We start from the raw sequence: 23,504 nt of genomic DNA, 5'->3' as shown, positions 1-23,504 counted from the left end.
CAAAGCTATCGCTCTCCAGCTTTCTCAAGCACACAGCAGCACCGCAGCACCGCCGCGCGAATCAGGAAATATATGAAAATTACAAATCAATGAACGTTCGTTTTGAAGTAACAACATGAAATGACAGACACTAACAAAAATGAAATGACCATTTGTGCTGTTTTATTTAATTAGCAATAAAATGACGATTATTGGATGTCATTGACGCAAAGGTCCAGTGTGGCCAAAGAGAACCAAGGCAAATGAACAGAACGATTTCCAGAAATTTTGACTACGGGTCTTCAACTACCGCCTTGACTGCCTGAAAGTAAAGTGCAAAAAAAAAAGACACACTTACGCAGTGAGTACACGACACACACGTGCCTGGCGTAGAACAAAAAATGCATGAGATAATTAGAGACGAAAAAAGAGACTCGAAAGTAGTAAATTTGTCTTGCACGAACCGGCGACGATCATCCAAAGTCGCTATTAGGAGGAGCGCGTATCGCTTCACTTTTTCTGTAGAGGAAGCGCATACAACTTGATGTTAAACGTATACAGGTTGTGATTTGTCCGCTCTAAATTAGGCAAGGTGACCATTTCCCGACTGTAGATAAACCACTAGAGAATGAACACTTTCTCGTATTCCTAACCTTAGCGTTGGTCTTTGTGCCAGTGTATTGAAACAATTTCAATATTAGCCGAGTTGTATTCCATTTTGATCTGCTGCTCCGTACAGAGCGCTTCTGACGTGGCGCTGTCCGGGCCAGGGACGAAACACGAGAAATTGCGCTGGACTGTTACCCGATTGTAACGATTTGTCGAATACGAGTTGCATCCTACCGGTCCCAGTTCTGTAGCCACTCGGAGGGTTCAGTGAAGGTGGTGGGGCATTCCCAAACGTGTTCGAGTCAAACAACGTGTCGGATTCCACTGTACGAGCGCGTATATCTGCGCTCCTTTGTGACTAAGTCTAGATACGACGTGTAAGTGTGTCACTCGCACGAAGTCCCCTTTGCGCGTCTTCGTCGAATTCAAAGGATAAATGAAGAAAGCCGCTAAAAGGCGGCGATCCATTCGCTTTCTCAGTGTTAATTTCGAATCTCAAGTTTTTTAGACTCAGCTTCACGTCGTTCCTCGTAGCCTGAATTGGAGCGGCGATGTGGCGGCTTCCTGCAACAGCCAGGCATTTAATCGCGCAAACGCGCTAAAGGTTTCGGCACGTAGCCACAAGCATGCATGTTCATGTAGGTTAGCAGGTTAGGTGTGAGTGCACGTTGAAGTAAAAGAAGTCAGCTACGGCGAAGAAAAATCAAGCTCGTCAGCTCTGTGGAAAGTTTAGATGCGTATTCACGGAGGTTGCGACTCAACGGTGCTTTCGCTATGGTCAGCGCGGCCTATGCTTAAAAAAGGCAGCGAAATAGTCTGTTTGCTGTGGTCGGCTAGATTACTCAATGCACTGGAAAAGTTTTAATTCTGCCATCACGTACAGAAAACTCTATCGCCGTCTTAACATCAACCAATTCCCTTAAAAGAACTTTAGCGATGTAGCCTTTAAAGCTAAGCCGAATGCAAGGTCGCCTGTTCACGTGGTTCACACTCGCTCACAACGCGTTGATACATGCGCCCGAAGCAAGAAGCTGTTTATAAAGATTTCTGCGATTCCAAAGGCAACCCACAAGTTTATTTTGGCAATATAAAAATGCAATATGACTTGTTGACTACGAACGCAAGATATGTTTTACTGTAAAGATGTGATGTTCTGAGGAAACAATCTTAGTTCGATCACGGCAACTTCCAAGATAATTCTCGAAAATATCAATCGCGAGTTATAATGCGTGACTGAGTCGAGTAGTGCCGAAGTCGAATGAAAAATGGCCGTGTAGCACACAAACTGCTATCCTAATTCGGTCACGTACGATTAAAACTCGTGTGGAATCGGTATTGTACTTTATCAGCCCACTTTATGATGGATTAGACGAACAAGCAATGTCATCAGGCTAGTTGGTTGATTCCATGGTTACAGGCAGTGCGAACTTGACATGGACACAGGAGAAAACACAGGAGAGCTCGTGTTTGCTCTTGTGCCCATGCCAAGATTGCGCTGCCTGTAATCATAATTTGAAACATCTTTCAGCTCTGGACAGGCGCTTTGCGATATGTGTTGAAGAAAAAAAATGACAGCACGGAACTACGACACCGGGGGCCAAGTGTAATATTAAATTAGTGTAACATAAAAGGGCGGGCGCCGGTTCCTCTGCAGAACCGAGAAACAGACTCCATGCCAGGATGTTTGTCAGGCACCGTCTGAAAAAGTAGGAAGGACATGTGAATATGTGAGTGCGAAAACATGTGTTTGCCGAAAGTGTGACATTTTTTCCTGACGCATCCCTGGTTTTGCGACTGACCTGCGGCGTTTCTCCTCCAATGACTTTCTCCATGGACGGAGGAGTCTGAAAGAAGGCGAGAGGTTTATTTTTATTATGGGTGGCTAGCTTTTCACGCGAATTGCACAGCCGCTAAGAAACGGTAAAAGACAATGAGTAAAACATGCCAGTCGGAAGCGAAACTAGTACGATATCCGATAACGAACCCATGTTGCATCAATCGCTGCTTAGATTACAACTTCCCGCCCCGACCACATCGCCGCGCTTAGGTGCTGTCGCAGTCGAACGACATGTTTTCCCATTAGCTGACGGAACCATAACAGAAAAAACAAAACGTCCCGGTGACGTCATCGGACTTCTACAGGTAATGTTAGTTTCACAATTGCGAGTGTCTTCATTGGTCAATAAAAGCAGTGATTTCTGATAATGTAAAATGCGTCAAATTTCAACATGGTGGTTGCTGTCAGACATTGTTGCGCTTTCAATAACACCCATAGAAAACGAAAATGAGAACGCCTATGTATATGCTCCAGACACGATATGTCTAGGATTTGGTGACGTAGATGGAGCTGCGAGATGGACTCACCGAGTCCCCTGCGAACGCTGAGCAGTCTTGCGTACTGTTCGGACTGCGGGCAAGCCTCCCTGTCGACAGCGTCTAGCTCGGCGTGGAAGGCTGCCACGCAGAGACTTGGGAACCATGCTTTCAGAAAGAGGACCTGCATAGCGTCATTTTTCATCATTACTGTTGCAGCTAGGAAATTCACAACAGAGATGAATTCACTACAATTACTTCGGTCAGTGGCAATCAGAAACATTGATGCTGTGTGCTTTTCAAGGAACACGTGCTTCATCGAGTTACGTCCGCGTGAACAATTGGAAAGGAAAAAAGGTGGAGCTCGATGTCTACATTTTGCAACTGTCACGAGGCTCCACCTCCTCGGAGATCACCACTAGCATCATCTGGTGAACAAGGCCAAACTATTGGTTCAGGGCTACGACATCCTGGAATAGGGACGCCTACCACCTGGGACGACTCGCTGACTTTCGTAATTGAAGTCTGTTCTTTCCTTGGTAAGTATATTTTGTAGTGAAGAAGACAAGTTCACATAACCGAAATGTGAGTTTACACTTCTGCATTTCCCTCTTTTATGTACCTAGTTGGAAGCCTATCATTTATTCACTACAGTTAGCCATAATAAGAGGAAGAGACACGTGGAGTGCTTCGTGCATCCTGTGTTGTTTGTTGGGCATCTTCGTCTCAATATTCAAATTCATCCAACGTAATTAACCAGATCGCACAATCTTCCACGTGAAAGGTAAAGTAAGGTAAATGTTTAGGCTTGTTGGTGCCAAAACTTTCCACTTAAAACTTTTCTGTACTGACCAATTTTTGAAAACGCACAAATACCGAATGTGGAAGACCTTCCAACGTTGGAAGGTCTTTGTTTATGGGTAACTAAAAAAAAATCCTTAGAGCTTCGGCACATGTTAGGTGCTGTGATTGAGTATGTCGAAACTTAGTGCGGAATTTCAATGCATATTGTTTTGACTCCTGCTTTCACTGTGTCTGCGCGATGAAGCCTCCCCTCTCCCCCCCTCCCCCTGCCCCCTCCCCCTCCACCCATCCAATTCAAAGGATCACCACCAGTAAAGCAGGAAACACGCGCGTCGAAGCCACTCGATTAGTCGGACGACGCGCCAAAGAAATAGCTGCTCTGACTATTGGAACCTATTGGAAATACGTTGGAGACTTCATGAATACGATTTTTTGTGGGACTACTCTTATGGTGGAATGACAGGGTAAACGCCTGAAATGTCGCCGCTTAGATGGTGTGTCAAGGTCGTTGTTTTCGCCGAGGACGACGATAACAAGAACACTCTATCGAGTGCTAGGGATGACAAGCATGTACGCAGTCTGTTTACAGAGCATTTTTTATCGTGTCTTCTTAAGGAATCTGATAAAAAGCAATGTAGAATCCAATGCTTGCATCTTACCTTTGAGAGCAACATCTCGGCCTTCTCGAAGGTGTAGATCTTCTTGCTGTCCCTAAGGGACGCAGTCATCCAGTTCATATCGTACACGGGAATCGCGTTGTTCCTCTGGCACACCTACACACAGAAGCAGCAAGAGAAATAAAAAGAGGAGCTCAAATGATCGCGAGAAACATTTTCCACTTGTCTCGCGATTACCGTGTGCGTGGAAAACTACGTGTAGAAAATGGCACTCGCCGCGGCAGCTCAGTGAACGCGTTCTGGTGCACAGCCCGAGGTCGAGGCTTCGATTCCCGGCCGCGACGATGCATTTCCAATGGGAACACAATGCAAAAAGCTCTAGTGCACCGTATTTTGGTTGCATGTAAGAATTGATCAGGCCCACCACACGACGTCCCTCAATGTCCACAGCGCAGCTTCGGGACGTTGAAACTCACACTAAAAAAAGTAATTAGTGGTGCGAGTGTCAGCACACGTACAATTCTGTTTTCCTTAAATATTCTTCAGTCGATTCATGAAAAAAAAATAGCTGTCTTGGTATACATAATGACGAGACGCTATCGACGGCTACGAGAGCTTTACGGGACGTCACATTATGGAATCTATGAGTCCCATTTAAGTGCGGCTTGATGAGCGTGCACGGAGAGCCGCCGGCTAACCTCGGAATAGGCGACCTCGTCCTCTGAGTCACAGTGGCTGCCGTCGGCGAGGTTGTCGGCGCTGGTTCCGAACTTGAGTACGGCTAGGTTGATGCTAATACAGTACGTCTTGTTCTCCGTGCCTCTATGCATCAGATCCTTGGCGATCAGCATGGGCGACGTCTGCGAGAAGGGACACACAAAGGCCACGTCTGTAAGTCTTGGAATAATGAAGATAGCCCGTGCCCTGTAGCAAAAATGTAGCGGCCCATAGCCAATTATCTATGACAGCGGCTACCCAGGTGTATACCAACGACTATTCGCCAAGTACGAGTTCCTTCAATATACTACTAAATGTTTTTGCTTAACCTACACTCAATAGTAAGAATAAAATTGGCTCTTGAATATTGCACAGTGTGCTTTCACTTCTACTGTACCCCTCTGCACTCTACCTGAAGTAACTTAGAAATAATCCTGGTCCAAGTGCGATCACTTCTGAACTCCTTCCTGAACCGTTTTGACGAGAGCACGTGCCACTTTTGGCGGTCTCGGCTCGGCTATTTGCAAGTATTTGGACACACATAGTAGCGTCACAAAAACACTATACATAAAGACCTAGATTACATTGATGACTCATTCATCTAGAACAACAAAACCGAGAAAAGCGGGGCAAAGTGTAGGCGCACAGATGGACGCTTTGCTTAAATTGTGTAGTGTAGAGCAGCCCCCCAGTTTCCTAAATTAGAATATATTCTTTCCAGATACCTTAATTTTGAGTTTTCGGAATGACTGTGCACCTCTGGTTCTAAGCCAATGGCATAACTTATTACTGATAACGAAGCCGTATCTTCTCATCAACAAATGTATTTCGATATTTAGGAAATCTCGGGGCTAAGCAATGACGAAAATCTCACGTTTTAGCGATGTCACCCCAACCATGAGTTTGTTAAACTGTTGAGGATCATGTTGAAGAACCAACTGAAATATATGTATTCAGACAGTGAGAAGTGCCTGTAACACCGCTCACCAGCGACGACGTCCTCGGTGAAACTGAGGGGAAGGACACCTTACAGGAGGAAGAGCCGGCCTCCCGAGGTATGTGATGGTCCACGAGAACGAACACGTCAGACAGCCTGAAAAGCCAAACCCGTAGCAACAGACACGGTTACCATGGATACCATGGTTACCAGTAATGCTGAAAGGCTGAAACTGTGCTTTAGTTCTACAAATGGCAGGTGTCACGTGGGAACGTCAGATGTGAAGAGGCCGCACGGGAGCCTTGTGATACCGAGGGAATTAAGATTACTTAATACGAGTACCTTTGTTTAAAGGAGCTTATCCAAAGAAACCGTGTTTAATGAAAATAATAACCTCCGTACAAAGGTTACTGCATTAAAAATGATTAGCCGATATTTTTCAATCTGTTCCTCAAGCTATCTTGAGATAGCCGACGTATCCATTTTAGCTTTTGGGACTTCATCCCATATAGCTGTTTACGAGCTATTCCAGGCAAAATTTCTTATGGCGCAGCCGCTGACCAAATCGCTTGCAAGGTGCACTTGGGAGGCCAATACGCTTCGCAAGTAGCCGCGGCCTTAACCGCAAATTTCTTCTCGGCACGTATCTACAGATATATATATATATAACTCACGTTTAGTGACCAACTTCTGCTGCTGCAGAAGTTACACCTAAGATGAAAAACAGCGAAAGAAATGCATACACTTCAAAGAGGGAGTTCGCAGGATGATGTTGGACACACACTTTCATCTTAGTTTACCATGCACCAGCTCGCCCAGTACTTCGCCTTGCTGCATGTTACACCACAAAGTAAAAAAGTTCTTTTCAACGTAGCAAATCTGACAAGGGCTACGCAATTACCGGAATTACCGAAAACGTTACAACAAGCGAAGGCAGCGAGTTTCTCCTTGTGGCACTGCTTATTTTAAGCACTTTGCAACACTTTAGTCTTGACCGTGCCTAGATGCTCTTGTTGCACTTCCGTTCTTTTCAGGAGAATCTGTACACAGCACCTACCACTAAAACTTTTCTTAATCACTAATTCGCCTGCAGCCATGGGAAAGTAAAGCTGGGAGTTGCTTTGGAGCGCCAGCTCACTCGATAAGTTCCTTGTGAAAGAGTTCGCTGTCGGAGGACACGGCCAAGATGACTTCAGGTGCCGGATTTCCGGCCTGGTTGAGTGCTGATCGCAAATCCTGCGCATCAAGACCAGAAGGAACATGCGTACAGCAGCAGCAGCTGTCATATATCGGATTAGCTACTAACACAACCGCAACATTTACGACTACCCCTATCAGCTGCTACTACAAATTCGCACGCGAGCTAAGTAGAACTCGCACTAGAGAAAATGACAGCAACTACGAAGCGGATACGGCAACTGTTCAAGGATACATTTCCTTTGTCTCATAGCTGTTCCTCGTCAGTATGAACGTCAGCGATGCGATGCATGAACCGAGAAAATGCTACTTCAGCAAAGGAATTCTATACGGAGAGTTTGTATTATGCGAACTTACGTGAACTATGCGAAACTATCGACACTGCGTTGTCGACCCTCTGAAAAAAAAAAGCAGTCTGTCTACTGTGCTGAAAGGTAAAGAAAGAAGCTACCTTAGTACGCGTGAAAGTACAACGAAGACATTGCCACTTTTGCAAATGCGTATACTGCGTCGCTACCAGTTGTGTGCGCAAATGTTCTTGCAAGTTGCAACATTTAAATTTATCTTAACTGAACTGTTACCATGACTGCTATGTCCCTCCTACTGCTTGTGCAGCTAACCGGTGAGGCGCGGCTTGTGTCCACGCCTATTTTTATTAAGAGAAAAATGGCATGGAGCAAATAAAACGGCCACTGTCGTAACCCAACGTTCTTTGACACTCATTTTTGCTGTTGAATACGTAGCAGGCAGTCAGAATCTGTCCATCACACAATCAGCCGGGCTCAAACCAGCAACGGTCTCTTACAGCAGAGGTCAGTACATGTATGTTTACTATACTGTCCATAATCAGGGACATTAGCTCGTTACAAAGCTTGAATGTGCGCCAGACCAGGTTTTAATGTGGTTTGGCCACTTATAGGACGGGCTTGCTCCTTTACAAATTTTCTGACAGCGGATATTCTGCTTTATGCTCCCTCGCGTACGTAAAACGGGAACCACCATGGGCCCTTGACTCAGTTGTCGACTGTGGTAACACTTTGAAAACATAGGATCGCACTGATATCTACAGACCCCAATGAATATCCACAACTCTTGCTGAGAAGTGTTAACTAATTGCGGTTACGTGTCAAATGAGTCATTATAACGTATACCTAAGGGCTGCGCGCCTCACCTGTGTGTAGTCAGTGTAAGTGATTAATGACGCATGTGCAAAGATACCGCTAAGCACCAATAAAGGTGACGGCGGCAACTATCAGCCCGTGTCGCACAGCCAGCTTAATCACTCCAGAATCGCTATACGCACATTGCACCTGCCAGAGGTTGCTGCGAAATTTTCATTTATCGCTTTAGCATCACCGAAACCGGTTGCCAGGGATGCGAAGGAAATGAAACAACATTAAAAATGATAATGACGCATGCTTTTTCATTCCTCTGTTATGCGCCGAGCTGAAGCTCGTTCACATTGGTGTTTCTAATCTCGACCACAAATACTGCGACCGCAAGCATGCAGAGTTATTCGGAGCATGAGCACCTTGTCATTTTCCTATCTCGACCATTCTACTCTCGTCTCGAAGTAGGTCAGAGGTGTCACAGCAAATGCTCATCACATTCCTGCCATTTTGCTTCCGCTGCCCGCTAGGCTGCGCTTTCTGGCGCTTGTGTCAATTGTGCAAAGCTTTGGCGTAAGCTAGCTATAGCGTATGTTGCATGAAGGGCTGTGTGCCCCACAGTATAGCTGTTATTCGTTTGAGAATGCACCTTGAGAATGCGGAAGAGCAGCAGCTCGTCTTGCGAGGCGAGCGATCCAGTGAGCAGAGCCAGGGCACTGCCACCGTTGGGCTTCAGCCACGAAGGAATGGACTCGACAAGCAGCACGCCGCCCGCGTAGTCGCCCTTGTAGAGTGACACCAGAGTGTGTGCGTTCATCCCCAGCGCCAACCGGGTCTTGCGCGACAGCGGCGTCATGAGCTCCTTCCACCGACCTGCACATGCGCAAGCTCAGTTATTTAACGATATAAATGGCAATGCAAGGCATGGCAAGCGCTTGCCTGATGATCCGTGTAACCTTAGCAAACACTTGTTACTGCTTCAAAAGATACGAAACGGCTCAATAAGACGAGGATTAAGAAAAAGTCATTACGAAATAAAAGCGTATGTTCTACACTGTATGGTGCATGCAGTGTTTTTGCCACGTCCCTGTAAAAGTTAACAATGATTTCAAGCGTAAAGTTTTGCTAATGTTTATATGTTGTTGAAATTCAAACAGCCCAATAGATGTCAAATAATAACAAGAGGAGGCTATTTGCTGTGGGGCACAGATTGCTAAAATTTGCAATTGTTATGATACATAGATGTTTTGCCACCGAGTGTCTAAGCACATGAAAATGCCATTGCGTGGACGGCCAGAGATGACCTTGGTTCATCGTCGATGGCGGATGGTGCTTACCGAAGAGAGCGGTGACATTCTCCACAGCAGTGAAGTTCTGCGTCGAGAGAACCAGGTAGTCGCACGAGTCGGCGGGTAGGTCGGTCATGATGTGCGAAGACGGCGTCACGAAGCAGACCATCTTGTCTGCGTCGCATCGACACGAATGTGTGAAATATTCAGCTACAAATAAAAGGTTCAATAAGCAATGTTATGTAAGGAAACTATGACGCTCTAATCAACCTAAAATGCAGTACCATTTTATTTTGAATCTCAATCTTGTATGCGCCAATCCTTCCATGTGCCATAATTCCACATTATGAGTACTCTATCGGTAAGAGTTGCTTTGTCTACCGTCTACTTACTCGGCTTGTTCGTACATATGGAACAGTTAGTGCCTTTGGGAAGTATGGCACCAACAAAATGAAATTATTTAACATCACATATTATGAAGTTGACTTCTTGCAACTACTCGTTAAGAAGCGGCCTTCACACGATTCTGTAGTTAGTTGAAAATGGCCTTACTTCGCTTGGTGATGTGAGTAGAGATCATGTCCTCGGGTGGAGCTGTCGGCAGCGAACCTGTAACTAGAACGCCAAGAGAGTCAACCTGCGTTGAACTTATTAATAATCGAAGAAACGCCACAAATAGATGTGTTCTATTTCCAACGTATTTAAGGCGCCACCATACATGGATATTTATTTCCTGCCGTCCGATGCTAGCTCACTCTCTAATCAGGGTGAACTGCGTTCCATGTGGTTGTTTGTTAACATAGTGAGTATCACGCAGCGCATAAAAGACCCGACGGTGGCGGCCGGGCATACATAAATGAAGGTTGCATGGTCTACAAACATCCATCGCTCATCTAGCGCTTCCCACTCCATTCCTACGAGGTGAAGAGCTCTCACGTACTAAGTCCATAAGAAATTGTTCTTGGGAAAGTTAGTTTCTATGTTCTACATGAAAACAGAGAAAATGCACAGACAGACAAGCGCGATCTATGTGTGCTTTTTCTCTGTTTTCATTTTCATTAGGCCGCACCAAGCAGGATAGTGTGAAGCAAACCTACATGGTAAAGGTCATCCCAGCAAGTTGTCAACAGCAGGCCAACAGCAGGCTATTGGCCTGATGTTGGCCCTCCCTTTTTCTCCCCAATTTAACATAGCAACACAGTATTCGTGCGTGCCCAAAATATAACTCCGTCGAAATCGTCGTTGAAAGGGTCAACGTACCGGACTCCGCTTCGGTCGGCAGGGAATTGGCGGCCGGCGAGGTATCGGCGGCCTTGGCGGTCATCAGTGCGGACAGCGCCCGCAGTCGCGAGTAGCGTGGCCGGCAAGTCCCCGAGGCATCCTCGAAGTCTGCGTACACGGCCGCGGCGCATCCCTGCGGGTACGCCTCCAGGAAGGGTCGCACCGCGGAGCCCACCGAACGCTCAGTTTCGAACGTCTGCACCCAGCTGCTGTTGTGGCGGTGCACAAGCAGTGACGTCGGCTGCCACAAGTCGCCGGCGGCCCAGCATGTCTGGATAGGATGCGGCCGTAATTATGCTGTTGTCCTTAAACTGATGTTTGACGTTACATGTTGTGCAAGGAATCGCATTTCTGTAGAAATACGCAACGTGGAGAACGACTTGAAGATAGCACCGACGCTACGAAGTAAGCACATACTGGTTCCTTAGGAAACAACAACAACAACAACAACAACAACAACAACAACAACAACAACAACAACAACAACAACAACAACAACAACAACAACAACAACAACAACAACAACAACAACAACAACAACAACATATTTGAAAAATAATTTGTCCTGGCCGCGAAATGGGACCAGGCAGTGATGCCTTTCCGGTGCGATTGTTTGAATGGTTCAGTTTTTACAAAGACAATTTCGGAAGACTAGTGACACTGGTTTCATACCACAACCAGCATTTTGTCTCAGATATGCCCGTGTGGGCTTCCTACGTATGTTCGTGTTTTTTCGGATGGATGCCTATTTTATTTTTAATGAATAACACATGTCAGGCAAAGACTGATAGTAATGCTCTGAGTTACTATGAAGCAGTGACTGCACAACTGCAGAATGCATGTCGTGGCATTGCTGACGCAGAAAGTTCTTGGATACATTGTTGTTGAAGCTAAGAAAATGTAAGACGCCTAATTCGATGCACACTTGCAGTTTCGTTGCAACGGTGTCTTGTGACTAGCTTATGTTTCACGAACGCAAATAAATAAACACCTGCATAAATTAAGCTCTTTACAAGCTTAATACAATGGTGCTACAATTACTTGTTGTGTCTGGCATGTAGTAACCCAGTTTGTGTACATTTCATAAGCAATTCTGCCATATAAGCTACGTTGAGTAGCCATATAAACCATGCTCAATGGCTGCGGTAGCAACAATCGCCGACGCACAGCATAACATCTGGTGCGAAATGGTTTGGAATTTCTATCACAGCCTGTTAAATATACGACTAGTAATAGTATAATGGGCCTGATCACGGATCGCAAGAAAACTTTCCACTTCGCATGCCAGAAAATGTAAAGTACGACACCAGTAACAATGAAATCCGACGCCTCCCCCCCCCCCCCCCCCCCCGTCTCCAACCCCAACTCCCCACCAGCTACTGAGAGGTTTCATGGAATGAATCATTCCAATCGCAGTAGGTTAGAGACAGCCCGTTTGCTGGAACATGCAGTCCTGCACTTACAAACAGCGGAAAATGTAACATAATTTTTCAAGGCTTAACAAATGCTACTAACATGGTCATACGACTCCAGCCTTCTGTTCACGCAGCCGTCTCCCAGCGAGGCGTTCGAGGAACGCGTCTTGAAGCCCATGACGGCAAAATTTACAGAGATGCACGTAGACGGTTGTCGGCCACCTTCTAGCGTGGAAATTTGTTTCTGAAAAAATGTAAGGAATCATAGGGGTAATGTATGAGCACATCGAACATAAAGGGAAAAAAAAGGTGCTGGTGCCTGCTTATTTGCTTGCGACGAGAGAATTTTGCTATCCGACGAGTATTACTTCAGATATGAGAAAATGCCGCCGCTTGAAGAACAATATGAAAGTATTTTTGAGTTGGCAATCTTCCCTGTACAATGTAAGGAAGTCCTATCTGGGCCAACATATTCGAGTAAGCGTAACTTGACAGTGGGGCTTCTATGTTTCCTCGTGCGCAGCACAACGTCTGAGTGCTCCTGCGCAGGCCTGCACTCACCATGAGTTCGTAGTGCGACGGGGTGAGAGGTAACGAGCTGGGAGCCGTGACGGTGCAGTTAGAGCCCCGAAGCATGCTGTGAGTGAAGAGCACGAGCAAGTGGCTGCTCCTGAAATAAAGGTAAAGAATAAGTCGAAGGCACGTTTTGCAGTTGGGCGAAGGCGTGGTCATCAGGCAACGAGGCTCGCCGGGGACTCACTTGCTCAGCTCCTTGAGCACCGGAGCGTCGAATTTCATGACATGCACTCCGACGACCATTTTAAACTTGTCCTTCAGGAGCTTGAATGCCTCCTGCGCAAAGCGTATTTCGTGTAAGCGACTCAATACTTCAAAGAGCGGAAAGGCTGTAAACTGATAGGTCGATTGCTGCATTCAGGACAGACACGAGTACACGTAGCAGACCTTTTCATATTACAACTTTCCGTTAAAGAACGCGTAAGTTAGGACGCCACATGTGAGAATTATCATTGGAGGAAGAGAAAAGTTCAGATTTTACCCATAGTTTACCAACTTCACTATCAGTTTCATTTCCGATTGCTCCTCAGCCCCTGCCAAGTTTTCTTTCGCATGTTGCTTAAGGAGGCACTCCATGCATAAAAGGCGGTTTTTCGTCGTCGCCTTCTCTCTCTTCAGAATTCATAAAATGTTAATAAATTTCTTAATCTGTCAAACTTCGGACGAACCTGTCACACTGGTTCACCATGACTGCCTTGACAAGACATAGTGACGGACCACTGAGATATTTGCTCCACTTGCTGTAAGAAATTCAACTCCCAAGTTTTGTGCGTTTATACGACCGCTACGTAGATGGCACACCAGGTGCTCTATGTTCTTTCTTGCATGGGCTGCTTCTGGAAATGCTGGGAGTGCGCTGCAAACACAAAACGAGTACAATCGGGAGTCGCAGGGGTTGTGCGAGGGTGGGTGCCCGGTTTATTGGGATTGGCGAGTATGGATTAAAATTTGCCTGCGATATATAGTAGCATAGATGCTGTAAAAGTCGAAGGTGACTCTCCTCCTCCTCTTCCATCCCGAAAATGATTACTGACAGTCATCACCAATATATAAGTGCACATTTAATATTTCTAGTGGCACTAACGTCGCTGAGGGTCCGTTAAGAATGCGTCTTCCACACTGACTCACCTGCGTCATGCTCGCCAATGCTTGAAGGTCAGCGCTTGGAGTGGCGAAAACAGCGAGACCTGCTATCTTGCTGTCGGCTAGCCGGCGCATCACGCCATTGAGGGCGTCAGCAACGAGCGTTGAGTTATTAGTGAACAGCGTAGCCAGCATCGAAGGCGTGACGGCAACGAGACCGTTGCTCTCTGTCTCTACGCATCGGCGCATGAACTTGGAGAACTTGGGATCTGTGGAGATTGTAACCGGGCACAAACGAGGTTGCTCATTCTGAGTATCTACTGCTGTTTGCGAACTATGCAGTAGAACAAAACCGATAACATAGGGCCATGTAATAATCACACTCGTATAATAGCCACGCACCGAGTCGTGATGAAAACCACTGAAAAAGAAAACTTAAACCGCATATAAACTGCCCCTCAAAACTTGAAAGGTTAAAATCGTCATCTCTTGTGAAACAAGCAACAGTCACAAGCTTCTTCTAAAACAATCTACGTCGGGGCTCTCTACTTGTCGAAGCAACCGCTATTATATTATGCGAATCTTCGCACTTTTATCGAATTAAGAGCCGTACGCGAGATTTCGCACGAGATCAGGGGCAAAGAAGTGAGGCTATTACACGACTCTATGCCACAGTTCACTGAGGCGAAAAACATCACATTGCAACGTGCACAAAGCGCACCTAATATTTCGTGCATACGTTAAAGAAAACATCACATTGCAACGTGCACAAAGCGCACCTAATATTTCGTGCATACGTTAAAGATAAATAATTAATTCGATGTCAGAATGACTTTGCTTAGTTATTATGACAAACACCTTTACACGTTGAGTTACAAAATTGTGCTTCTTGCACATAGTAAACCTTAGTGAATAGCGATGAGCATTGGCATATGACAATTACTGCGCAAATCTGTGGGAACGATGCAGAAGTGAGAAGTGGTTTAGTTGGCACGTGTTGTACATAGTTACAAAAAGAGTGCAATTAAACCACACGCCCCAGAGAAAGAGGAACCGACAGGACGAGCGCTCGTCGCGTCTGTTCCTCTTTGTCCGTGTCGTGTACAGTTGCGCTGTAAGATGTACGGCGAACCATGGATGTGGCGAACTTTGAAGGTAACGAACCTAACTGTAGCTATACCAAGAAGTGACGTCATAACGTATTTAGTATGTAGCTGCAGAGTTATAATTTCTGGGAAGATCTCAAACGTGGCTGCAATACGCCACCACATAACTTCAATATTTTGAGACCACCTTTTAGCAAGGGCGAATAGCCAACTTGATTGGGCCAGATAAAAAGCAACAATTTACTAATATCTTTCTGCGCTTTTTGTGTCACTGCTTAGTTGCCGGAAGGCCACGTTGAATATTACCATTTTGGGGGACAAAGGGTTGCGGCGGAGCGCCTGGAGTCACTCGGCGCGTGTAAACCACGTAGGAACAGAGCCGCATTGGAAAGGTTTCCATGTTCAGCGCTGAGGCCGACAGGATGCACACAAGGGCACCTGCATTGCAACAGAAAGATTAAGGATGACGAATACCCACCAATGCAATCAACGGGAATTTTTTTTCTGTATTATTACGTAGAAGGAAACAAGCGCGAGGCCGTTTACAGATTATATTTACACGAGATACGTTGCGCTGAGCAAGATGCAGTAACGTTCGTGTTAAAGCTCTCCGTCGTCTTCGAATCGCCGAAAGGTGGGTGCTGTCGTCAGCAACTGTCCCGTAGCATTATACTGTCTGCAAAAGCAACATGTCAGTGGTACTAATGGTGAATATTGAAAGGACAATGCACGACTTGAGCCGAGAAATGTGGCCGACGTCACTGGAAGGCGATAAGAGTAGCGTCGGAGGAGCCACTGGGGCTCTCTCATACGTCCCTTCAGTCACATGGCGCAACACGTGGTGAGAGCCTGTGTAACGGGGTATATGTTTCTTGAACGAGACCTCGTCTTGTTCAGCGCAGCGTATCTTGTGTAACTACAATTTCTAAATACTCTCGTGAAAGAGCTGTTCGTCGTCGTTGCTGCGACATCGAAAGGTGTCTGCTGTTCTGAAACTGTCCCGTAGCAATTTAAATGCAAAGGTGAGACGCTGTTTCATCTCTAAAACCACAAACGAAGGTCCGTAGGGTTAAAAGGAAAGCAGAACATGCTGTTACTCGTGGTGAAAGTGTCACGTAAACGCTAGTGATGCTACTCCAACGGTCTTCAACGGCCTGTACTTACGGCTGGATGTCGCGTTCTGCACAGCTGTTCTCGGCCCGGAGTCGTCTAAGTAACAGAGAAGGGAGCAAGAATTATCGTAGAGTTAGTTCAAGCGACGTTATGTTGGATCTTACCATCTTGACTTCCCCCTGAATCTCTCCCCCTTGGCTCTGAAAGAAAGTAGTCTCGGAATGAAAGTTTGCCCCTCATGGGACCCAAGAGAGCAGTAAAGTTCTCTTCTGCGAATAGTGAAACATCCTTTTTCCTTTCTTAGGAGTGTGAGGGTTTCATAGGAGAGTACTTACCATGTGTGGTCGGCTTGCGGTGCTTGTACTCTGCAATGATTGTGCGTCTTTGTCAGCAAGTCACCCAGTGAAACACAAATCGACATGCACGTACTATAAAACTGGTCAGAACGAACCAGCGGTATCACTCTACTTCCATGTCGTCACGTTCACGGCGCCACTGAAGGTCGACGGGAATTCGCGATGTACTTGTTTTTCCCCTTTTATGCTGCGTGATATCTTCCCATTGTTAGTTTACTTTTATTGGCAAATTTTAAAAGGTTATTGCGCCAAGCTCTTAAATATGTAGAAGCAGGCACAGCTTGGATGAACATCTAGAGAATACACACCTAGAGAGTACACATCAACGTGTGACAAACGAAAAGTTCCCTTTGTGAAAAGTACTGAAGTGCCCCACTTTGCAGCTAAAAACAAAGTCAAAGGACAATTGTTCTCTTCAATGCGCCTGCGCACTGCATTCACACCACTTTGCCGGCCCCAAACGGCTCCAGACGGCTGTAGTGCGCCCAAAGTGCGAGATACATGCTGGTGCGTTCTCATTTTAATAACCGTGCACTGTGCGAGCACTGTGCAGCTGATAAAAGGATCGCGAATTAGACACTCACGGGCCGCGTCGGCGATCTGGGCGACGCGCGCAAAGGAGAGGTCCGATCCCTCACATGGTTCGGCGTCCACGTCCACGTTGTAGAGTGCCACGCAGAAACGAGGGTACAGCCGGTGCGCCCGCGACAACTGCGCATGTTAGTGATGTTTTAGGCCTCGTGCCACACGGTTTATTGCCCCTTATAAAAATCCCAAGTCGTGCATGTAATTTCGGCTCCAAACAAAGTCCATTTTCAAGTCATTCTGAAAAGTCACGCGTGGTGGGAAATTCTACAGAAATCAACGTGCTAAGCTTCGTGCTAAATATTCGTAGGCGGGAATAACGAAAGCTTGACCCGAAGCTTGTCAGAACAAATGACAAGCGCTTTCGTTTTCTGACTACTCAGTGCCGCACCAGAGCTGAGGCCAGCTGATCCTGATATCCACTGAGGTCTGCTTTTAGTGTCATAGCATGAACTGTAATGTGTACTCGCTCGTAAAAAATCGTATATATTCGTGCCATAGTGTGTGAGGCGTACACGCGTGAAAACAGTGCCCGAAGAAAGGGCCCATCTCGCCCTCTCCTCCGCAATTCTCTCCTGCATCTCTCCTGCAGCATCCGAAGTGCGCGGGCGCATTCGCCCGGCATATTCACATTCTGCGTTCTTGGATACCGGACGTTGGGACCCTTTTGATGTTAGTTAAACTAGTAAGTACGCTAAATCTAGAGAATAAAACTAAAGCGTTGGTTACGCGCCAGCTTGTCAGTCTTTTAGTGCTGAATTAGTGATGAAATCCACCCTACAATTGCCTGTAAAGAGTGCACCACTGCATTTATAAATACATTGTGGTGAAGGCATCTTTAGAGGTAAAAAAACCAAGGCGCCGCCGAGTTTATATTACAATGTTGTCGCATAATTTTATTTGAGTGTAAGTGCAATACAAATGTTCACACGAGCTTTTAATATGTGCAACCAGGCCCTCAGTCCCCAGTAGCTGCGAAGCTTCTGACCACGGCGGCGGTCAGACCTGCGACGAAGCAGAGGGTGCTAAGAATCCCTGGTTCCGGACAGGCCGCCATTGGAATCTGAACCTTGCAACGTTTAAAGCTAGAGCGTTATCTAGTGAGGCGAGTCTAGCAGTGCTATTGGAGGAATTAGAGGGCAGTAAATGGGATATAATAGGGCTCAGTGAAGTTAGGAGTACAAAAGAAGCATGCACAGTGCTAAAAAGCGGGCACGTCCTGTGCTACCGCGGCTTAGCGGAGCGACGGGAACTAGGAGTCGGATTCCTGATTAATAACAATATAGCTGATAACATACAGGAATTCTATAGCATCAACGAGAGGGTGGCAGGTCTTGTGAAATTTAATCAGAGGTACAAGCTGAAGGTCGTACAGGTCTACGCCCCTACATCCAGTCATGATGACCAGGAAGTCGAAAGCTTCTATGAAGACGTGGAATCGGCGATAGGTAGAGTGAAAACAAAATACGCTATACTGATGGATACTGATGGGCGACTTCAATGCCAGCGTAGGCAAGAAGCAGGCTGGAGACAAGGCAGTGGGGGAATATGGCATAGGCACTAGGAATAGCAGGGGAAAGTTATTACTAGAGTTTGCGGAACAGAATAATATGCGGATAATGAATACCTTCTTCCGCAAGCGGCATAGCCGAAAGTGGACGTGAAGGAGCCAGAACGGCGAGACTAGAAATGAAATAGACCTCATACTCTGCGCTAACCCTGGCATCATACAAAATGTGGACGCGTTCAGCAAGGTGCGCTGCAGTGACCATATGATGGTAAGAACTCGAATTAGCCTAGACTTGAGGAGGGAACAGAAGAAACTGGTACATAAGAAGCCGATCAATGAGTTAGCGGTAAGAGGGAAATAGAGGAATTCTGCATCAAGCTACAGAACAGGTATTCGGCTTTAGCTCACGAAGAGGACCTTAGTGTTGAAGAAATGAACGACAATCTTATGGGCATCATTCAGGAGTGTGCAATAGAAGTCGGTGGTAACTCCGTTAGAGAGGATACCAGTAAGCTATGGCAGGAGACGAAAGATCTGATCAAGAAACGCCAATGTATGAAAGCCTCTAACCCTACAGCTAGAATAGAAGTGGCAGAACTTTCGAAGTTAATCAACAAGCGTAAGACGGCTGACATAAGGAAGTATAATATGGATAGGATTGACCATGCTCTCAGGAACGGAGGAAGCCTAAAAGCAGTGAAGAAGAAACTAGGAATAGGCAAAAATCAGACAGATGTATGCGTTAAAAGACAAAGCCGGCAATATCATTATAAATATGGATGAGATCGTTCAAGTGGCTGAGGAGTTCTATAGAGATTTATACAGTACCAGTGGCACCCACGACGATAATGGAAGAGAGAATAGTCTAGACGCATTTGAAATCCCACGAGTAACGCCGGAAGAAGTAAAGAAAGCCTTGGGAGCTATACAAAGGGGGAAGGCAGCTGGGGAGGATCAGTTAACAGCAGATTGTTCTAGAAAAACTGGCCACCCTGTATACGCAATGCCTCATGACTTTGAGCGTACCGGAATCTTGGAAGAACGTTAACATAATCCTAATCCATAAGAAAGGGGACGCCAAAGGCTTGAAAAATTATAGACCGATCAGCTTACTTTCCGTTGCCTACAAACTATTTACTAAGGTAATCGCAAATAGAATCAGAAATACCTTAGACTTCTGTTAAGCAAAGGACCAGGCAGGATTGCGCAAAGGCTACTCAACAATATACCATATTCACAGTATCAATCAGGTGTTAGAGAAATGTGCGGAATATAACCAACCCTTATATATAGCTTTCATTGATTACGAGAAAGCGTTTGATTGGGTCGAAACCTCAGCAGTCATGGAGGCATTACGGAATCAGGGTGTAAACGAGCCGTATGTAAAAATACTGAAAGATACCTACAGCGGCTCCACAGCCACCGTAGTCCTCCATAAAGAAGGCAACAAAATCCCAATAAAGAAAGGCGTCAGGCAGGGAGATACGATCTCTCCAATGCTATTCACAGCGTGTTTACAGGAGGCATTCATAGACCTGGATTGGGAAGAAATGGCGATAAGAGTTAATGGAGAATATCTTAGTAACTTGCGATTTGCTGATGATATTGCCTTGCTTAGTAACTCAGGGGACCAATTTCAATGCATGCTCACTGACCTGGATAGGCACAGCAGAAGGGTGGGTCTAAAAATTGATCTGCAGAAAACTAAAGTAATGTTTAACAGTCTCGGAAGAGAACAGCAGTTTACGATAGGTAGCGAGGCACTGGAAGTGGTAAGGGAAAGCATCTACTTAGGACAGGTAGTGACCGCGGATTCTGATCATGAGATTGAAATAATCAGAAGAATAAGAATGGGCTGTGGTGCGTTTGGCAGGCATTCTCAGATCATGAACAGTAGGTTGCCATTATCCCTCAAGAAAAAAGTGTATAACAGCTGTGTTTTACCAGTACTCACGTACGGGGCGGAAACCTGTAGGCTTACGAAAAGGGTTCTACTTAAATTGAGGACGACGCAACGAGCTATGGAAAGAAGAATGATAGGTGCAACGTTAAGGGATAAGAAAAGAGCAGATTGGGTGAGGGAACAAACGCGAATTAATGACATATTTTTTGAAATCAAGAAAAAGAAGTGGGCATGGGCAGGACATGTAATGAGGAGGGAAGATAACCGATGGTCATTAAGGTTACGGACTGGATTCCAAGGGAAGGGAAGCGTAGCAGGGGGCGGCAGAAAGTAAGGTGGGCGGATGAGATTAAGAAGTTTGCAGGGACAACATGGTCACGATTAGTACATGACCGGGGTAGTTGGAGAAGTATGGGAGTGGCCTTTGTCCGGCAGTGGGCATAACCAGGCTGATGATGACGATGATGGTTTTTGCTTCTTGTGTAATACAGATGCGTATACGAGTCAGCATTGTCGGTGAGGTCATGCTTATTGTACCTGTTCTTTTTGCGCTGACATTTTCGAAGATACGTATTTTTACAGTTAAGCTAACTTGACACCCAAGACAACTCAGAGGAATACTGATTAGTGTGTATTGTTTTCGCGGGGATTGTGACGTCACTCATTAAAGTAAAGTTGTTTTTGTGAATGACTGTCTGCGTGAATCAGTATACTGAACACCGCTGCCCATACTTGGTTTATGTATTCCGAAGTTCGGGCTTCGAAATAGATAGTGACCAAAGATGACGAACCTTCTCGCGCAACAGCTCCGCTGTCTCCATGGTAACAGAGAAGCCGTCCTTATAACGGTAGGCAGCCAGCTTCGACTTGGACTCCGCTGCGCTTGGCCACTCTTGCGTGGTGCAAACCTGCGAAGAGTACCTTTGCCTTAGTGCTGAGAAAAAGAAAGAACGAAAGAAAGAAAGAAAGAAAGAAAGAGAGAAAACACTGAAGAAATAAAGAAAGAAGAAAAGAAAGAAATAAAGAGCAAGGACATCATATTTTTTACAAGCATAGATGGAGCAGAACAAGTCAACTGTTACAAATTTGTGACGCCAGAGCATCTGGCAAGGGTGTTGCGACTATTTGAATTGTTCAGAATAAATTTAAACAGTTAGGGCGCTAAGTAAACTTACTCCAGCTTAAATAGGGCAGATAGGAGCTAACACACCTTGAGGCTCTACACCAACCTCATGATGATTGAGTAGTGCCTTATCAAAGTGCCCCCCCCCCCCCCCCCCCAATGCTGAATAGCAATTTCAACTATTCGAGACATTGATCACAGTCCACAGAAGCAGCGACTTGCCCATCTGACATTTATTTGGCTCCGTTACGAATACTTACCTTCGTTTAACATAGCTAGCCTCTTGTCCTTATTTTGCAATTAACAACGTTTGTTCTGATATTTTTATTCGAATCGTTCTGTTGAAGGTCAAGAATTTCATTGAATTGTAGTAATTGTACTCCTTTAAAGTGTAAATTACAAACTTCGCTTCGTTTAGCATCATAAGCACGAATAAAATTACCGGTCGTGGCTTTGGGTTTTGAGGCGATGACATCGAATGGTTTCACTAGATCCATAATGAGGAGATTAAAGGCAAAATAATGCGAACCGACAGTGCAGGTTTGAGGTTTTCACGAAGATAAAGTTCCCCAAAAAGTGGACCAAGCTTTCCAATGGCCGACTGAATATCTTCATTCTTATTTAGATTTACGTGGTTTGCATAGCAACAACATATGGTGTTACTGACTGTTATTGAGTGCGCCCTTTCGTATTGCGTTCTTGTTTCGATCTATATACCATCATTAGGATCACTGAATGTCACCACACTGATATAAAGTAACACATTCAGAATTACAAAACCAATCAGGCAAAATTAGGTTCGGCTACCAAAACACCGGCCTGAACATTAAAGGTACTTGACCAAAGGTACTTGACAAAATGTGCATTACAGCTTTGTTGTGAACAGGAAATAGTAGTAGAAACAAATGAAATAGTTGATGTGGCGACATATCTAGCACAGCTCGACAGAAATAAGCGAAAAAAGTAGAGCTTGTCTTCGTCTGTTGCCTTGCACTAGCATAAAATCATATAGTGGCGATCGCTCTTCGCACACGCACGTACGTCGTTCGTCTCTAGGGCGTCCTCACAGGATGCCTCGGGCGTCGCGTTTTTCGAAGCCCTGAACTTCACGGCAGCCATGTTGAGCGACAGGCAGGTAGGCACCGAGAATGGCTGAAGCAGTTTCATCCAGCTCAGAGCTGTCACCTGCACCACGACATTACCAATTTTTCGTCGAAAGTAGCGCCGTAAGCAAAATGGGACCACGTGCAGAAGACAGCCGGGTGTTTACACGAGCGTCAGGCGATTCAAGAAACAAAGTTTTCGTACAAGTTTATATGTTGGTATTGATGCGCATGCACAAATTGGAAGCAAGCACTTTTTCTAGTTGAAATCTTAGAGCGCAAGAAGAACGGCCCCATTAGCTGTGCACAGGGTGCCATAAGATATGCAGGACAAGCTCTAAACGGGACTAGCTACATTACGCATGGACTGCCAAATGCATATGCGGTGTGGGTTGAAACAAAAACGAGAACGTTGATTTTGGCTGACCGCAGGCGGCGTCTGTAGGCAGGAGTCGTCGGATGGATGATCGAACAGCGAAGCATAGGTCGTCCGGCAGAAAGGCCAGCTGTGTCCAGTCCTCAGATGCGTCTGCAGCACCACAACATCTGCGTACCTGCGTGCAGAAAGTGTAGACCCGCTCTAGTGAACTCTCGTTGTTCTGGTGGCCAAGTGCAGTAGCAAATTTTAACTCTGCACGGTCAATGATGTATTTTACCGTAACCTGCAGGTAACGAGGAGCTTGTTTCTAGCCACATGAGTTAAACTGTGCCAATAATCGCCGATTGCGGTTCTTATTTTGCAATAAAATGACCGCTGCACTTGGCAACAATACATGTGT

At 45.8% G+C, this 23,504-nt stretch overlaps 1 protein-coding gene across 3 annotated transcripts in view; it reads right to left on the bottom strand.

Moving 5' to 3' along the window:
- Positions 1 to 1,641: 1,641 nt before the first annotated feature.
- Positions 1,642 to 23,504, bottom strand: part of LOC142585834 (uncharacterized) — a 57,075-nt gene continuing 35,212 nt past the window's right edge. For all 3 annotated transcript variants that reach the window (XM_075696863.1, XM_075696865.1, XM_075696864.1), the window contains 23 exons: positions 23,153 to 23,279; positions 22,664 to 22,807; positions 21,291 to 21,407; positions 17,086 to 17,212; positions 16,481 to 16,510; positions 16,310 to 16,345; positions 16,197 to 16,241; positions 15,339 to 15,470; positions 13,972 to 14,195; positions 13,028 to 13,119; positions 12,829 to 12,937; positions 12,368 to 12,511; positions 10,832 to 11,123; positions 10,124 to 10,186; positions 9,620 to 9,745; positions 8,932 to 9,155; positions 7,115 to 7,212; positions 6,027 to 6,132; positions 5,021 to 5,182; positions 4,365 to 4,478; positions 2,953 to 3,085; positions 2,388 to 2,432; positions 1,642 to 2,286 (listed from right to left, as the gene is read on the bottom strand). In XM_075696863.1, coding sequence (XP_075552978.1) covers positions 2,276 to 2,286; positions 2,388 to 2,432; positions 2,953 to 3,085; positions 4,365 to 4,478; positions 5,021 to 5,182; positions 6,027 to 6,132; positions 7,115 to 7,212; positions 8,932 to 9,155; positions 9,620 to 9,745; positions 10,124 to 10,186; positions 10,832 to 11,123; positions 12,368 to 12,511; positions 12,829 to 12,937; positions 13,028 to 13,119; positions 13,972 to 14,195; positions 15,339 to 15,470; positions 16,197 to 16,241; positions 16,310 to 16,345; positions 16,481 to 16,510; positions 17,086 to 17,212; positions 21,291 to 21,407; positions 22,664 to 22,807; positions 23,153 to 23,279 — 2,701 coding nt within the window. In that variant the 3' untranslated portion in view covers positions 1,642 to 2,275. The remainder of the gene's footprint in view (positions 2,287 to 2,387; positions 2,433 to 2,952; positions 3,086 to 4,364; positions 4,479 to 5,020; positions 5,183 to 6,026; positions 6,133 to 7,114; positions 7,213 to 8,931; positions 9,156 to 9,619; positions 9,746 to 10,123; positions 10,187 to 10,831; positions 11,124 to 12,367; positions 12,512 to 12,828; positions 12,938 to 13,027; positions 13,120 to 13,971; positions 14,196 to 15,338; positions 15,471 to 16,196; positions 16,242 to 16,309; positions 16,346 to 16,480; positions 16,511 to 17,085; positions 17,213 to 21,290; positions 21,408 to 22,663; positions 22,808 to 23,152; positions 23,280 to 23,504) is intronic.

The sequence above is a fragment of the Dermacentor variabilis genome, chromosome 6, assembly GCF_050947875.1.
Source record: "Dermacentor variabilis isolate Ectoservices chromosome 6, ASM5094787v1, whole genome shotgun sequence".
NCBI lineage: Eukaryota > Metazoa > Arthropoda > Arachnida > Ixodida > Ixodidae > Dermacentor > Dermacentor variabilis.
This window is presented reverse-complemented; position numbering and strand designations above follow the sequence as displayed.